This window comes from Morus notabilis, unplaced genomic scaffold (genome assembly GCF_000414095.1).
Source record: "Morus notabilis unplaced genomic scaffold, ASM41409v2 Scaffold174, whole genome shotgun sequence".
Classification (NCBI taxonomy): Eukaryota; Viridiplantae; Streptophyta; class Magnoliopsida; order Rosales; family Moraceae; genus Morus; species Morus notabilis.
The window spans coordinates 38,808-56,212 of NW_010364838.1; the positions used below are offsets into that span (position 1 = coordinate 38,808).

At 34.9% G+C, this 17,405-nt stretch overlaps 2 protein-coding genes across 2 annotated transcripts; one reads left to right on the forward strand and one right to left on the reverse strand.

Moving 5' to 3' along the window:
• Window positions 1–8,907: 8,907 nt before the first annotated feature.
• On the reverse strand, window positions 8,908–11,176 carry LOC21399049 (zinc finger A20 and AN1 domain-containing stress-associated protein 8). The gene is made up of 3 exons (XM_010107023.2): window positions 11,073–11,176; window positions 10,882–10,936; window positions 8,908–9,773 (listed from the first exon to the last, which is right to left on the reverse strand). The coding sequence occupies exon 3, from the start codon at window positions 9,760–9,762 to the stop codon at window positions 9,256–9,258; it is 507 nt and encodes a 168-aa protein (XP_010105325.1). The 5' UTR covers window positions 9,763–9,773; window positions 10,882–10,936; window positions 11,073–11,176; the 3' UTR covers window positions 8,908–9,255.
• A 369-nt stretch (window positions 11,177–11,545) lies between these two features.
• On the forward strand, window positions 11,546–15,695 carry LOC21399050 (chaperone protein dnaJ 6). Its single transcript, XM_010107024.2, has 8 exons — window positions 11,546–11,835; window positions 13,035–13,133; window positions 14,007–14,108; window positions 14,334–14,393; window positions 14,481–14,587; window positions 14,696–14,778; window positions 15,099–15,189; window positions 15,283–15,695. Exons 1-8 carry the CDS (start codon window positions 11,707–11,709, stop codon window positions 15,491–15,493), a joined length of 882 nt encoding a protein of 293 aa, XP_010105326.1. The 5' UTR covers window positions 11,546–11,706; the 3' UTR covers window positions 15,494–15,695.
• The last annotated feature ends 1,710 nt before the right edge of the window (window positions 15,696–17,405 follow it).

Consider the following 17,405-nt stretch of genomic DNA (forward strand, 5'->3'; position numbering starts at 1 on the left):
CTCCTTGAAAGCAACAAGTCAACCTTTTTCTTCTCTGCATTGATAATGGTGTTCAAACTCTTCTTACTGCGATTTCCTAGGAATTATTCCTCCAAAAGGTACCAAACTTTACAATGCTCAACATCTTTTACTTACAAAGTCACGAGCTAAGGTAAGTCTTATTGATACCCTTGTCTTGTGACTCAAAGCTAAGAATGTCAACCAAGAGAAAATAAAGAAATTGTATTCTATTCTTACATGGTTCTAGTGTGTGTGTGACATGACAAATTTTTATAATCATGTCTATCAAAATTTGGAAGCATTTTCAACTCCTGATTTTCAAAGTTCAGTTGAAAAAAAGAGTCAACTTTAAAAAGAACCAAAGAGAACAGAGGCCATGGGGCATCCAAGGACATTAGAGATAGAGAGAGAAAGGGTTCCCTAGAAAATAGAGTCCCCAAGTCCCAACAATGAAAAAGAAAATTACCTTTTTGTCTTTTGGTGAGAAAAACCAGGCATGGGTGGGGAAGTGAGTGGAAAGTTGGAATTATCAAAACCTCACTCACTTATTGGATTAAACAAAGCTATGGGGAAAACAAATGATACACTCCATACTAGTCTTTTCTTCACCAACATTGCTTTCATCAAACGGTGCGGGTTGTGGGGACGCCTGTTCATTCATTTTGCTTGCCATGTTTCATATGAATTTTTTTCTATATATATATATATATATATATCATCTTTTTCTACTCTTCCCCTTATTCGGGTTATGGACGCCCTTATTCAACTAATTACCAATCTCGAACTTTATAAGGTGGTTGAAGCGGTGAGACGCTTCAACTTTAAAGGTTGAGCCTCTATTTCGATCTTGGGCATCTAACCGAATAGATTCTAGTTAAAAAGTGATATGTTAATCTCACTTTGTCTTTTTTAATAAGGGAAAAACTAACTTACCAATCTTGAAAAAATGTATCGATTTGTGTTGGTGAGAGTCTCATGTAGAAAAACATGACATACAATAAGTTGTGACTGATTATTAGTTTTAACTTTTTGTTTGATCATACAAAACTAGACTTTGGGTTAAAGTCACATAAACATCTTATAAATATGGTGGCCGCTAATCAATGATAGAGGAAACGGGGGAAAAAGATAGAACATCAATTCTGAATTAAATACATGGTTCCCCAAGTTTTAAGGGCTTTTTTTTTTTTTTTTTTTTTTTTTTTTTTTACAGCACATAGAAGTAGAACACAAAAATCCACAAGTAGATTGACGACAAGGTATATAACACCATGATTCATTACTGGACGCTACTGAATGACTTTATCCAGACAACTACCTGTTAAAAGAGAATTTGTGGGCACTTAAATAAAGTTTTAAGAGTTGTTCTCTAAAATTTCATAAAAATTTTGGTGTGACAACCGTTGTTTAGCTGCTGATTCAACAAAGGAAAGTACATTACCGAAACGAAATTTGCAATAATCTAAATAACATTGATAAGAACAAGGAGAAGATGATGCATATAAGTCATTTTCCGATTCATAAGTACATGAGATAACGTGCAGCAACAGTGAACATTGTCTTTGTTTTTGTCACAACTTAAGTTCTTTTACTGCAGTATTTTCTCTCATAAAAATTTAAATTCAATTTTTTTACTATAGTATTTTTCTCTCAATTGATACACATAGTATCTGTTGCGTCACTTTCATTTGTGCCCTCAAACTGATTAGGATATATCCGCCTAAGGCCATAGTCTAGAGCAACATAGAAAGATAAAAATAAACCCCCATAATTATTCAGCAAATTTTACTCATAAGGGACAAACATTATAAAACATATATACATCTTATCATTATATTACATTATATTAAAATAAAAAGTGATCTATACAAAAGCAGGCCTCTTGCATGGGTGAACTTATTTATTGCAAGGGAGGGAGAAAACAGTTCACCGAAAGAGAGGGAAATAAGAGCTGGGACTAGGGCTCTTATTGAGTAAATATTATGAAAGCAACTTTGTTGATTTTTAGGAGACAAGAGTAGAGATTAATAGGGACAGAATCCATAGAAGATCAGAAGTTCTGAGAAGATTTGAAGGAAGCGTATAGCGACCAATCATAAAATTAAACAAGAAAAAAGAAAAAAATGCAAGAAACAAACCTGTATGATCTTAAGAACAAGTAATTTTTTTGGATCCTACTGTTGGAGTTCCTACCAATAGTGCAAGTTGCTAACACAGATATGATCAAAATCATCTCAAAATAAGAAATAATACATCATATAATTTCTAGTATAGATAAGAAGGCTTAAAACAAAACCGATCAATATTTTATTTTTTCAATCCCTATCATGAAAACCTCCAATTCCTTTTGTCATTGAGAGATTTTGAAGAAAGATCGTAAATTTGTTTTTCATTTCATTTTTTCTCCACATAGTCAGTCATGGTGTTTTTTTTTTTTTTTAACTCTTTTTCCCCCTATCCTTTTATTGTTCTCTCTGTTAACAAAAATGTTGCTAGGATTGAGCTTAAAGGTTGTACAATGTAGAATAAATAAATTATAATAAGAGACTTTCTCCGGTAGAATCTCTCTACTAATAGAGTCAGTTTTTTTACCGTGAAATATGGTCAAAATTAAATTAGATTAAAAAAGGATGCAGAATTGATAGTTTTTGATACAGATCTAACGAATGAAAGTAGGGAACCATCCATATTTCATTTTTCTAATCCTACGAAAGAAACTCCCATATGAAAACGTATATAAAATAAAATGGCAATTGGCATCCATATGAGCATCCCAGACTAGGCCTATAAAGATCCATCTATACATGTTGGACTTGGAACTTTCAGCATTCAACATGAACATTGCCAGTGTTGAAAAGCTCCAAATAATGAATATTAGGCCAAGCAGTCAATTCAAAATTTACAACCTCAACATATCATTCCAACTACTACCACATGCTTCAAAAATGTATAACATGAATTCCGCAGTCACTTTCTGGAAACAACACAAGGCCACACACAACATATAGACACGCATGATAATGATGCTTCATCCACCGACCAGTTTCAAATTATCTAGCCACAAGTACGATTAAGACACTCATAAGACTATGGATACAAAGCATCAAATAGAACCTTCTTTCCCTGTGAAAATAAATAATGGCACAAACGACGTATCTGGATAACTCGGTCGGTCGAACGCATCCAGACACCATATATGAATCCCCCACGTAATAGAACAAACAACCTTAGCAACCCACAAATGATAATAAGTGGTAGTAGATCTTAATGGCAAACAACTAGCCTCTATGAAAGAGGTTTTTTTTATGAGCAGTTGGTATGCTTTGACCCAGAAAGATACATCAAGCAAATATTTTCACAGCTGATAAATTTTAAGACTAGAAAAAAGAGAATCAAATAACGTCAAGGAGATGAGATTTGCTCATCAATTGATTATACACTAGAAAATATAAAGAGATTGGAAATGTTTTTGTTCTTCACTCTCCCCGTCGAAGATTTTGTTCTTTCTTTGATTCTGTTTCTAATAAATCCGAATAAGGCAGTGAGAGAAATCTGTTAGTGGTTCCTATTTTTATGCTTTTCCCATTTTCGTGTAATCTAGTAGAGTAGGTGAGATTTTTGTGGAACTACTCTGACTATAAATATTCTTGTAATTCCTTATTATGGTGAATAAGAAAAGAATATTTTCTCTCAAAAACTTACATGGTATTAGAGACTTGATTTTTTCGTTAAGCTTTAATGGCTAAAACTGCCATGACCAGAGCAAGCAAGACTTCGTCTTCCTCAAGGGTGATCGCAGAGAATGTGCAGTCCAAAACCACTGTCATAAACAATGGTACAGATCTTTCCACATCAAATTCTGTCCTCTTCAAATTACTGTTCACAAATTGAATGGTAAGAATTACATGGTGGTCAGAGAATTTGTTGATAATTGCATGGCTCAACTCAATGGAGCCATCTATTGGAAAATCACATCTTTTTTTCCCTACTGCCAAAGACGTGTTGGAAGCTGTACGTGACATGTACTCAGACCTAGAGAACTCGTCACAAATCTTCGATTTAAAATTGAAGATGTGGCGATCAAGGCAAGGAGATCGGGACGTTAAAACATACTACAACGAGATGGTGACGTTATGGCAAGAGTTAGATTTGTGCTATGAAGATGAATGGGACTGCCCAATTGATAGTGTGCGGCACAAAAAAAGAGAGGAAAATGATCGAGTTTATGTGTTTCTAGCAAGACTCAATCAGGACTTGGATGAGGTAAGAGATAGGGTCCTGGGCAGAAAACCTCTACCATCCATCAGAGAAGTTTTTTCGAAAGTTAGGAGGGAGGAGGCTAGGCGAAAGGTGATGTTGACAAATCAAGAACCGAAGCCCAACCAAGAAGTAGAAAGCTCAGCTCTGGTCTCTAGAGGATCTGATTCGAATGGAGAAAAGAGGAAAAAAAACATGGTGTGATCACTACAAAAAACCATGGCACACAAAAGAGACATGCTGAAAACTCCATGGCAAGCCCCAGAATTTTAAGAAGAAGAATGGAGGTGATGGCAAAGCATTTCAAGGCAACAAATCAACTCCGAGATACCTTATTTCACAAAGGAACAACTAGACCACATGTACAAACTCTTTCAATCTCTACAATTCTCAAATCCTTCTTGTTCTTTAGCTCAAAAGGGTAAATTATCTTATTGCAACTCTTTCTAGTGTAAAATCAAATTTGTCTTGTCTATGGATCATTGACTCTGGAGCTACAGATCACATGACTAGTTCTTCAAAACTATTCTCTTCTTATAAACCGTGTGCAGAAAACAAAAAGATCAAAATTGCAGATGGATCCCTTTCAGCTATAGCTGGGACAGGATCAATCATCATTTCTCCTTCCCTCACATTTCATAATGTTCTCCATATTCCCAATTTATTTTGTAATTTACTATCCATAAGCAAAATAATCTATGATCATAAGTGTCGAGCTAACTTCTATCCCTCTTATTGTGAGTTTCAAGAACTAATCTTGGGGAGGACAATTGGCAATGCTAGAGAGATTGGTGGACTTTTCTTTCTTTAAAGATGGATCCGAGTCTAGAAAACCAGCACATAGTACTTGTTTTGAATCTATTTCTGTTGCTAGTAGTGATGAAATAATGTTGTGGCATTATAGATTAGGCCATCCACATTTTCAATATTTAAAACATTTGTTTCCAAGTTTGTTTGAAAATAAAAATCCGTCTTCATTTTAGTGTGAATTTTATGAGTTAGCTAAACATCATCACACCTCATTTCCATTACAATCATACAAAGCTTCGAAACCATTTTCATTAATATATAGTGATGTATGGAGACCTTCATGAATCACAACACTTTCTAGAAGAAAATGATTTGTCACCTTTATAGATGACCACCCACAGGTAAACTGGGTTTATTTACTAAGAGAAAAATCAGATTTGGAGGAAGTTTTTTAAAATTTTTACACCATGGTGTTGACACAAATTCAAATAAAATTCAAGTTTTCCGTAATGATAATGGAAAAGAGTATTTTAACAAGGTTTTGGAAAAAAAAATTTCTTAGAAAAAGGCATAGTTCACCAAAGTTATTGTAATGATACTCCTCAACAAAATGGAATAGCTGAACCCAAAAATAAACGTCTTTTGGAAGTGGCTAGGGCTTTACATTTCATAAATAAAGTTCCTAAATATCTTTGGGGTGAAGCTATTCTCACGGCTACCTACCTCATAAACAGGATGCTTACTAGGATCTTAAAATTCAAAACACCTTTACCTATCCTACATCTAGGCTATCATCTACACTTCTTATAAAAATTTTTGGGTGCACTGTCTTTGGCCATATTCATGATCATAATCGGGGAAACCTTGATCCTAGGGCTAAAAAATGTGTTTTTGTAGGATATTCACCTACTCAAAAGAGGATATAAATGCTTTGATCTAACTTCGAAAAAATTATTTGTCACTATGGATATAACCTTTTTTGAATCCAAACCATTTTTTGCCACTCATCTTCAGGAGGAGAGCACAAATGAAGATGTAAGAGAATTTAAATCTAATGATGATTTTGAAATAGAACAACAAATTCAAATCAGTTTGTCCACCCTAATATCCCTAATATTGAGGCTACAACAAACTCAGATTTAATATTTAAAAAACCTGAAAATGTGGGCGAAAAAAATGCTGATTTTTTGGACGAAAAAAGTGGTGTTTTAAATATTGAAAATCCAGGTAGTTCATCTTCACTACCATCTCAAAATCAGAATTGCAATAGCACAGATAATGGGAAAAAAACAACTACTAAGGCCTCGTTTGCTTCGTAGATTTGAGTTTTTAATTCAAGCTGAGATGTGACACATTTTGAGAGCTTTTAACTATAGCATAAAAAGTTAGATGTGACATTTTCTGAGAGCTTTTAACTGTAGAAACTTAGAACTAAAAACTCGAATCGGTGAAATGAACGAGGCCTAAGAGTTCAGAACTCTTGGCCTACTCGAGGAGGAAACAAAATTCAAAGGAAAAAGGTCCTGATCCTCTACAAGGCCATGAGTTCGAACCAAGGGAAGAACCAAACTCATCTGAGTGCCCATGTAATAATCAATCTAATCATTGTCAACCTGTCCAGTCTGCTTCTAATTCTAGTCTCAAGTCCTTTGATGATCTCAATGTTCCCATTGCCACTCGCAAGGGTGTACGGTCTTGCACCAAACATCCTATGTCTAACCATGTGTCTTGTAAAAATCTCTCTCCTTCATTTTTTGCATTTACTTCATATCTCTCTTATGTGAAAATTTCAAAGAGTGTATAGGAAGCTTTAACAGGTTCTTGAGTGGAAGAAAACTATTTATGAAGAGATGTGGGCACTTGAGAAAAATCACACATAGGAAGTGATAAATCTGCTGAGAGGAAAGACAATAGTGGGTTGCAAATGAGTGTTCACCATCAAGTATAATTTAGATGGATCTCTTGAGAGGTAAAAAGCACGGTTGGTGACCAAAAGTTTTACTCAAACCTATGGCATTGATTATCTCGAGACCTTTGCTCAAGTGGCAAAGTTAAATACTGTGAGAGTACTTCTTTCAATCGCAGCAAATCTTGACTGGCTCTTCAACAGTTAGATGTGAAGAATGCTTTTCTAAATGAAGAGTTGGAGGAGGAAGTTTATATGGACCCATCGCCTGGATTTGACAAACACTTTGGATCTAAGGTGTGTAAGTTGAAGAAATCACTGTACGGGATCAAGCAATCTCCTAGAGCCTGGTTTGAACAATTCACTCGATCCATAAAAAAATCATGGATATGTCCAAGCTCAAAGTGATTACACTATGTTCATAAAGCACTCCGATGATGGGAAGATTGCAATTTTGATAGTAAATGTTGATGATATTATTCTTATTGGGGATAATGTTACTGAAATGAATTGTTTGAAAGAAAGTCTAGCTTCAGAATTCGGAATTAAAGACTTGGGGTCTCTAAGATACTTCCTTGGAATGGAAGTTGCTCGCTCAAAAAGGGTTATTGTTGTTTCACAATGAAAATACATTCTTGATATTCTTAAAGAAACGGGAATGAGTGGGTGTGGATCTGCCGATACTTCAATGGATCCTAATCAAATTCTGGGAGATACCAAAGATGGAAATCCTGTGAATATAACTCGGTACCATAAGTTAGTAGGAAAACTGATTTATCTATCTCACACCCGACCAGATATTGCATTCGCAGTTAGTATGGTAAGTCAGTTTATGCACTCACGTTATGAAGAACATCTTGAGGCGGTGTACCAAATCTTGAGATATTTGAAAAGTACTCCAGGAAAAGGACTTTTCTTCAAGAAGAACGAGCAGAACACTGTTGAAGCATACACAGATGTAGATTGGACGGGCTTAGTTACAGATAGAAGATCTACATCATGGTACTGCACTTATGTATGAGGAAATTTAGTCACTTGGAGGAGCAAGAAACAAAGTGTAGTAGCACGAAGTAGTGCGGAGGATGAATACCGGGCAATGGCTCATGGAGTATGTGAGATGTTGTGGTTAAAAAAGATTCTTGAAGAATTAAAGAAACCAATAGAGATGCATATGAAGCTATATTGTGACACAATAAGGCCGCAATTAGCATTGCTCATACCCGGTGCAACATGACAGAACTAAACACGTTGAGATTGACATACACTTCATAAAAGAGAAACTGGAAGCAGGTGCTATCTATATGCCGTTTGTTTCAACAACACAACAAATAGCTTACATTCTTATGAAAGGATTATTCAGACCAAGCTTTGAGTTTCTTATCAACAAGTTGGGCAAGATAGATATCTACACATCAACTTGAGGGGGAGTGTCGAAGATTTAAGAGTAGTAGTTCCGGGAAGTTAGGAGTTTATTCTTTCGTAGTTCCGGGAAGTTAGGAGTTTATTCTTTCTTTGATTCTGTTTCTAATAAACCCGAATGAGGCAGTGAGAGAAATCTGTTAGTGGTTCCTATTTTTATGCTTTTCCTATTTTCGTGTAATCTAGTAGATTAGGTGAGATTTTTGTGGAACTACTCTGACTATAAATATCCTTGTAATTCCTTATTATGATGAATAAGAAAAGAAGAATATTTTCTCTCAAAAACTTACACTCCCCAACGAGCAGACCATAGATGATACCCCTAGATAGATACTCCCGACATAAGAAATCCATAATGCCTACCAAGTAACTTGCAATTTTCAAAGAAACAAGACGGGAATGTTTTCATCAGACACACAAATCACTCTCTTTGATACCTTAAATTTCACTAATGCTTGCAGAACAGAGAAATAAAGAGAAATATAACTCCAGGACCAACATATTATTGGAGAGAAGTATATGCGTCAAAGACTGCGCCGTCAACAACTTGATCAACTATGCGAAAGTAGACAGAGTTGGAACAGAAATCTCGTAAAGAAGCATTACCATAATAAGTCGTAGAGAGAATAATTACAAGTAGTAAATTTCCATGAACTACTAGAAATAAATGCAGACCGAGCAGAGAAATAACATTACTAGGTAATGGTCCTTCAAACCAGCACAAATAGGACTTACACACTGGAGGCAGCAAAGAAATTTTCAACACTAACGAGGAATATAGAATTCCTCTTAAGATGTCCTCAATATAATGGCATAAGCATTTCTAATCAATAAAGGACACCTAAACAAGACAAACAGCCATCCTATATCAAACCACATGGATATGAAGAGAAGCATCATACTTTGACATGTAAACCTTCACTTTAGATCTTGTCAAGCTTCTCTGCCTTGACTACAGGGTTGGCTTTTGCAATGCCGTCACGAGCAGCAGTCCGGTAATCAAAAGGACAGTCGTGTTTGTCGGAGTACCGATGACTTGAACAAAAGAGGTTCCCGCACTTGCAATTGAACCCTGTTAAACCAACGCGCTTTCGGCAAGTGGTGCATCTGTTGGGCCCCTGTTTCACATTCTCAACAGGCTTGCTTGAGGAAGAATCACTGGATGGTTCTGTTGTAACAATCTCGGTCTCCACTGGTCCAGCTTGCACATCCAAGGCATCAGCAATAACAGGCTCCTTACCATTGCCACCATTGACGATGCTATCAATGGATGACGCCGCAAGTTTGGCCTGTTCCTGCTTTAGCAGCGTGTCTTTGAAACATTTAGAACACATATTGTTAGTAGCTGCCCTTCCAAAAAAGCCACAGTTGTTAATGCAAAGGATGGGGCGCTCGGGAGCTTGGCATCCCGTTTCGTCGTGAGATTCCATTTTTCAATTACCTACAAAGAAAAAACCTTAACATCTTAATTTAACCCCACAAGATGGAAGGAACTTATCACCTACAGATACAAAACACATCCAAAACGAGCAACAAATTCACTAAGACAGAAATATCAAACCACATTCCATATGAGCAGACACAAGACTTGTACACCAGCAAATAAAATCATTGCCTACAAAAAAGAGTAACGGCCAACAGCCTAGCATAGTGACTTTTTTTGACTTTTTTTTTACTTTTTTTGACTTTTTTTTTTCTTTAATACAAAATGGGATTGGACCCATAACCCCCCAGCCAAATCTCACCCTACCCAAACCCCCGAGTGCCACTAGACCAAGAGGTCTTAGCATAGTGACTATGATAACTAATTTTGAGAGATACAATACACGAAGCATGGAATCTAACAATGTTAGAGGATAAGAGTGTTTTAAGACTTAAGAGTGAGGTGAACAGCATTTCAACAGCAAAAATAACAATAGTAACAAGATTTTTTAGACCCCTACATAGCATAACCAATGTCTTTCTTAATCAACTGACGCCAATCCATGCAGAAAACAATATTAGCCGTCTTTTTTTCTAGCTATTCCATATGATTTTCGCACTTCAGTGTTCGCCATAGTATGGTTACCACAAAATTCTAATACCCATGAAAACGTAAAACACAAGTCCAAAGCAAAAATTTCAAACGCTCCAAGAGATGATACAACAATAAATTCGGATTCTGAATTGAGAATTGCAAACCAAACACAAAATTCCCAAAATCTGAACCAAATATAAAGTCTAGATGAAAAACTCAAATTCAAACACAAAAAAGAAAAAAAAACATATTAATCAGTTTTCGCCTAAAAAAACACAAATGACAAAATAATAACAGCAACCCAAACATTCCATCTATCTATCAATTATCCATAACAAAGCAAATTTCACCACAAAATTTTAAGCTCAAACCTAAGAACAACATCAGAACCCATCAAAACCTAAACTTAACAACAAAAATTATTCAAAAACGAAAAAAAAATCCTCAACAGTTCTTTCCAGCTCCAAAAACAAGCAAAGACTAACCCTTCAAATAATTTAAAAAAAAAAAAGAAAATATTAATAAATCTCACCTTTTCGGCTCGGCCGATCTTGTTCTCGCGAAATCGAACCAGGCGGTTCCTATTCCTGCAAAAAATTCAAAAAAAAAAAAGAAAAAAAGGTTGAGAAAGAATCAAACCAGAAAAAGAAAATCACGAAATAGAACCAAAAAAAAAAAATTGAAGGGGAAAGTGTGGGCCGCGAAGGAAGACTTTTTTCTTACCCTAATCGAGAGGATAATTGTTGCGTATGCGATAAACGGGAAAAAGAGAGGAAAAAAAATGGAGACCAGGAGAGAGAGAGAGAGAGAGAGAGAGGAGAGGAGAGAGAGAGAGAGAGAGAGAGAGTTGGGTGTGTATGTATGTGTGTTGGGGGGTGGTAGGGTCCGTTAGTTCCTATTTAAAACAGGTTGCAACTTTTTCCTTCTCTGCCAACGAACGCGACGCTTTCCACTGAGTCGGTGACGCTGCAACAACTGCCCTTGAAGAATGATTTTATTTACTCTTCTGCCATTTTCAACGTGTTGGGCTTTAATGCTTCCCTTATTGGTCTTTTCTGGCCCAGTTCCAAGAGCAATATGAAGGTCCCCTTCGTAAATTTATTGGAGCCCAAGATGTATAACCAGCTGAGCTCAAGGCCCAAAGCTTTTATGTACATTCAAGGGTCCAATTGGCACGGACGGTGGAGATGAAGCCTCACCGGCAATATAATCACGGTGGGAAAGAGGTGAAATCGGAGAGCGAATTGGCGGGAACAAATCCATCGCATATAAATACAGCCACTGAGAAGCCCCAATTTTCTAGGTTTATTTCTTCTTTTTCTTAGTGAGCTTTTTCTCTGTTGGAAGTTATTTGAAAATGGGGAAGAGGAAGAAATCTAGGGTTTCCGAGGAACGAGAACCAGAAGATGTAGAAATGCAAGAAGAGAAAGATCACGAGCAAGAGGATAACGATCGCAATCCACCTTCCGAGAAAACCCTATACGAGGTGGATCAGATTTTTTCAAAAGTTTATGTTCTTTGTTTGATTTCGATTCTAATTTCTTTTGAGGTTCAAGATTTGGAGTTATGAAAGTAAGGTATAATGTGTTTTTGATTAAGACGCAAATGGAGATGAAAGTTTGTGTTCTGAGTTTTTGGTGATTAATATACGAATTACTCCAATGAAGAGAAATTTCTTGTCGGTAAAGTGACATTCATTGAGAAACGTAACATTATGTGTGTTTGTTTTTACATCTCGTGTGTGATTTTGGTATTTGTTGATTTGAATTGAATGCTACTCCAGATTCCAGTGTTTTCCTTTTCATATGTGCGATTTTACTGCAAAAACCTTTTACGGTTTGTCCTCGGTCCTTCACGAAGAACGGGTTCTGCACTGTAAGATACAGAAATAGGATGTGTAATATGACAATGTTTTTTTCATGGAATAATGAGTTTGAAAGGTGTAACACTGGCCGCAATAAGTAGATTCTTGTTGTTACACCTTTCAAAGTTGTAGTTACGTAGAACAAATGCCATTGGACTATAAATATTGGATTTTCTTTAGAACTTGGCTATTTGGTCGATCTGCTTAATTTGGCTATGTCAACATTAACTCTTACTGTTGGAATTTTGATTCTTATTTATGGTGACAATTATATGTCTCATGATCAAGGAGATTTTTCAATACTTCAATTCAATGGCAGGATTAGGTACTAGTTCTAATCTTATACACATATTTAATTTTTGGGATTGGTTGGATATTTTCTTATCTATTAATGGCCAAAGTCTTTGCCATACATTTTTTTATTGTGTTGTCTTTTCTTGTGGTGTCGGTTTTATTTTTTTATTTTTTTATTTTTTTTTACTGTAGTAAAACTAAGCTGTTTGGTGGTTCACCGTTCTTATTAATAATGAGGCTATGTTTGCCTTTTATCTACGCTGAAATGTTTTTCTAATTCTCCACGGTAAAGGGTTTCTTCCCTTTCATATTGCTATGCTACTCTTTGTTTTGATTACTAAACGTAATTATAAGGTAGTAATATGTGTAATGTATGTTGTGTTTGCTCCAGCTTAGTTTTAATGACTATTGCTATGACGTGTGCTCTTTTCATGTTCTCCTGATTGTTCCTCTATGCTTTGCTGCTATTGAATATCTGCACTCTAATTAAGTAGTGGTATATTGAATAAATCTCTCATTTTCCATAGGTTCTTGGTGTGGAGAAATCAGCTTCTCAACCGGAAATAAAGAAAGCATACTACAAGTTGGCTTTACGACTCCATCCAGACAAAAATCGTGGTGACGAGGTAAAAGTTCATTCTGGTTTATTGTTGTAAAAAATTGTAACGCAAGTATACGCTATCGCAATTAAGTAATATATTAGTGAATAAGAGTATCATCTCACAAGGATTGTTGTTTACTAATTACCGAAATTATATTAACCCTAATTTTATTTGAATAATCAAAAAGAGAGTTTATAAAATTAAGTAAAGTAAAACTAAAATGACTAAATAAATTAAACAATGCTAAGCAATGGAAGAAAATTCAATAGATTAAGACTCTAGGGTTTCCGATTTCACCAAATTCTCCTTTCTCTTCTTAAATCTCGTCTCAAAAGTCAGCCGTCACTCTCCAGTCCAAAAGTCCCTTTAATTGCCCTGCAATCATCTATTTATATGTTTTGGAGCATTAGGGTCAAAACGGGTAAGTTTTCTCACGATTTGCCTTCAAAACGCGTCTTTTCTCGCATCGTAGTGCCGCGGTGTTGCGTTCCTAGTGCTGCAGCGCTGGCTGTGCAAAATCAGTGATGTTTTTAGAGCGCTGCAGCGCTGTCATGGACGCCAAAATGCTACCCGTTCTGTCCAAATGTGCTGGTACTGTAAAACTCAGCGTCAAAACGCTACAAATTGGCACCTAAACGCTGTGTTTGCTGTCTTTTTCCACCAAAAGTTGTCCAAAACCTTCCAAATCATATACTTTTACCTAACCTTCAAACAAAGAACAAAAACACACATAAAAACTAACAAACACCTCGAAAACCAACTAGATATTAAGTGTGAAACGATACTAAATGAGTGAGTAAAACTCACTCATCATTTATACCGGGTTTCTTTTGTTGTTTCCCTTTTTTCATTGTTTCCTCATTCCTGATGTAATTTATCTGAGTTGTTTACCTATAGGAGGCCAAAGGAAAATTTCAGCAACTGCAAAAAGTGATTGCAATTCTTGGAGATGAGGAAAAACGAGCAGTCTATGACCAGACTGGTTGTGTGGATGATGCTGTAAGGATTAATTTAAATTTTTGGATTTTGCAAGATATAATCCTATTTAGAGATTTTGGATAGTCCATGATGATAGTCATAGAAAGTTAATCTTCTATAGTTCATGCATTGCTAATCCATGTTAAAAGTCATTGCTATGACAAGCCCTCTTGTATTCCTTTTCTTTCTATTACTCCCCGATTGCTCCTCTTGCTGAAAATTAACCATTGTTTCCCTAATGGCCAGGATCTTGCCGGTGAAGTTGTTCAGAATCTACATGAATTTTTCCGAGTCATGTATAAAAGGGTTTGTTCATGCTGTTCAATCTTATAGTTATCTATATATACATCTCGCTTTCTTTGGGCTTATTATAAAAATGCATGTCCATTACAGGTGACTGAAGCAGATATTGAAGAGTTTGAAGCAAACTATCGAGGATCTGATGCAGAAAAGAAAGATTTGATTGATCTGTACAGGAAGTGTAAGGGCAAAATGAATAGGTATGATTGTATGAATGAGCATCATTGCTCTTTTTTTTTTTTTTCCACTTCTCCCATTGGCATATGAGTTCTATGATTAAAGGGTTTTTTTTTTTTTTTTGCGTGTAGGCTCTTTTGTTCAATGCTCTGTTCAGACCCTAAGCTCGATTCACACCGATTCAAAGACATTCTTGATGAGGCAATAGCTGCAGGTTTGAATCTCTTCTGGTTTTTCAATTCACTTTGGAATTTTTTGAAAGCTTGGTGTTGAGGAAGGAAAAGGAAATGAAGGTGATCGTCATAAGCCATAAACCTCCGTCTAACTAGCTTAATTCCGCCAAAAACTCATGGACGTCTTATTTCATTAATTTAGAATGAAAACTTGTGCAGAAAACTGATTCTGAGGATAAGAACGTGCATTTTCTAATTAGTTACATCTTAAGGGTTGGCTTAAATCTTTTAAGTCACATCTAAATAGATGCATTTTGTGATTGCTAAGGTGTCTTTTATGTTTCTAAATTCTACCTTACAGCTGAACTGGAATCAACTAAAGCATACAAAAAATGGGCGAAGAAAGTATTGGAAACAAAACCGCCTACCAATTCCTTAAGGAGGAAGGTCAAGTGAGTATTTCTCCACTATTTGAGCCAAGTGTCAATTTCAATTGTTGGTATCGAACTTTCCAGCAAAACTTGTTGATGTTAAACGTATTACAGGTCAAGTAAGCAGCCAAAGTCCTATCTGCATGCATTGATATCTCAGCGACGAGAGCAAAGGAAAGACCAGTTTGATTCCTTATTTTCATCTCTTGTGTCCAAGTATGGTGGGGGCGGTCCTTCTTCAGAACCTAGTGAAGAAGAATTTGAGGCTGCGCAAAAGAGGCTCAAAAGGCGCAGGCACTCTCAGAAGTCAAAGCCAGAGTCTTGATTGCGGGATGTAGTTGTGATCTATTCTATAATTACCAAATAAACTTTTGCTTTCATGAACTCATTGAAATGTCTTGTTTAGTATTATGTAGACGTGATTGCGAACTCTATGCATCACGTTTAGTATTATGTAGACGTGATTGCGAACTCTATGCATCACTTGCTAAAAGCATTAGCTCTCAAAATCAGCTTCTACTTGTAATACAAGTTGATTTTAATGTGTAGTAAATCTTCTTAAAAGTGTTTTTTAAAGAATTTTTAAAGAATTTACTTCTAAAATAAGAAGCAACTTAAAGATAATTTTAGATTTTAGATTATGCGGGCAACATAGTATAATTAATACAATTTTCATAATACTCTTAATAAAATTTAAAATTTATAATCTTTTCAATATAAAGTTTAGACTCATAATATAATATAATATAATAATAATATAATATAATAAAATAGTAATATTATAACAAATAATATTATAATTATATTAATAACTCTAATATTATTATTTTATAATATAATATGATATTATAATAATAAATATACATTATATTGTAATTATATATGTTATATTATAGTATAATATAATATAGTGGTAATTTTTAACTATTCGCAATAATTCAACCTCATAATTTATCAAACGCTATTACACTAATTTTAGAATCAATACAGCTACTATGATTATAGTTTACTAAACACTTAGCTACTTTTTGTAATAGTTATTTTTTTTTTCAGCACACTTAAAAGTAATTTTTTTAAAATCTACAAGAATACCAAACTAAACCAATGTATTGTATTCTAATAATATGTGGTTTTTTTCAACATAAGAAACTACAAGGAAAACCAAAACATCATATTATACAAAATTGGGGCTCCAATAAACAAAATTAAGGTTCACCAGCAAAAGGTACATCTCCCCATACCTTGTTATGAAGCAGATTGCAGAAACTGCTTTCGTAGGCAAATTGTTAAATGGCAAATCCAAATGGCCCAGTAAATTTTGTTGTCGGTTTTAGTGTGATTATAAATAGTATACTCTTATTCATTCATTTATATAAGTATACTCTTATACTACTTGTTGTTGGACAATAAGTCATATGTTCAAAATTGGTAATGTTAGAACTACACTTTTTTACTTATTTATTTTTGCCTAGAAATTTTAGAACACTAATTGCTCTATTTTATAAGCATGAGACGTTGTTCACGTGTTGGTATAAAAATATAAGTAAAAACTTCTTCCCCTAAAATGTTTCCCTTGTGCAACGAAATACATATATGTTCTCTCTCTCTCTTTTTTGTTTTCTGTATTATTTTAGCCATAAAATATTTATCTGAAGATTGTAATTAATTAAATAATTGATAAAAAAATTATAAAAATAAATAAGTTTAAATTCTTATCACGTCAAGTTATTAAATTTTTATATTTGATAAGTAATCATGATGAAAATATAATCGCCGAAAATTCATCAATATGTATATATGTGTATATTTTCATTGCTCTTAAACTGGTTGGACAAGGGGAAAAAAATAAAAGAAAGAGAGTGATCATATGGTTGATTAAAGAGGAGAAAAAAAAAAAGAAGAAGATTATCTTCACCAATGATCCCCGAACCATAGCCTTTGTCTCAATTTGATTCCCGACATTTATTTTTACATAGTACAATACCTCAGTCTATCTAAAAATCTCACTGGTGGCCCCAACATTAGAAATTTGTTAAAATTGAACAAAAACAGGTCTCATGTCAGTCATTACCACTTTGAAATCTAACTTTTGTTTTGCCATTTTTTGAAAAAAAATCATAATTTGGGGAGCATTTGTGAAAGGGTTAAATTCATTTTTAATCCCTGAAATCTATTTTTTTTTTCCATTTTCTGAAAAAAATAATAATTTGGGGAGCATTTGTTAAAGGGTTAAATTC

What these genes read in the sequence shown, in the direction of transcription:
- LOC21399050 (XM_010107024.2), top strand. Translation starts at nt 11,707, where the DNA reads ATGGGGAAGAGGAAGAAATCTAGGGTTTCCGAGGAACGAGAACCAGAA. An exon ending in CTGGTTGTGTGGATGATGCT is followed by an intron (nt 14,109 to 14,333) that starts GTAAGGATTAAT and finishes CCTAATGGCCAG; the next exon opens with GATCTTGCCGGTGAAGTTGT. An exon ending in TGATGAGGCAATAGCTGCAG is followed by an intron (nt 14,779 to 15,098) that starts GTTTGAATCTCT and finishes TCTACCTTACAG; the next exon opens with CTGAACTGGAATCAACTAAA.
- LOC21399049 (XM_010107023.2), bottom strand. Translation starts at nt 9,762, where the DNA reads ATGGAATCTCACGACGAAACGGGATGCCAAGCTCCCGAGCGCCCCATC.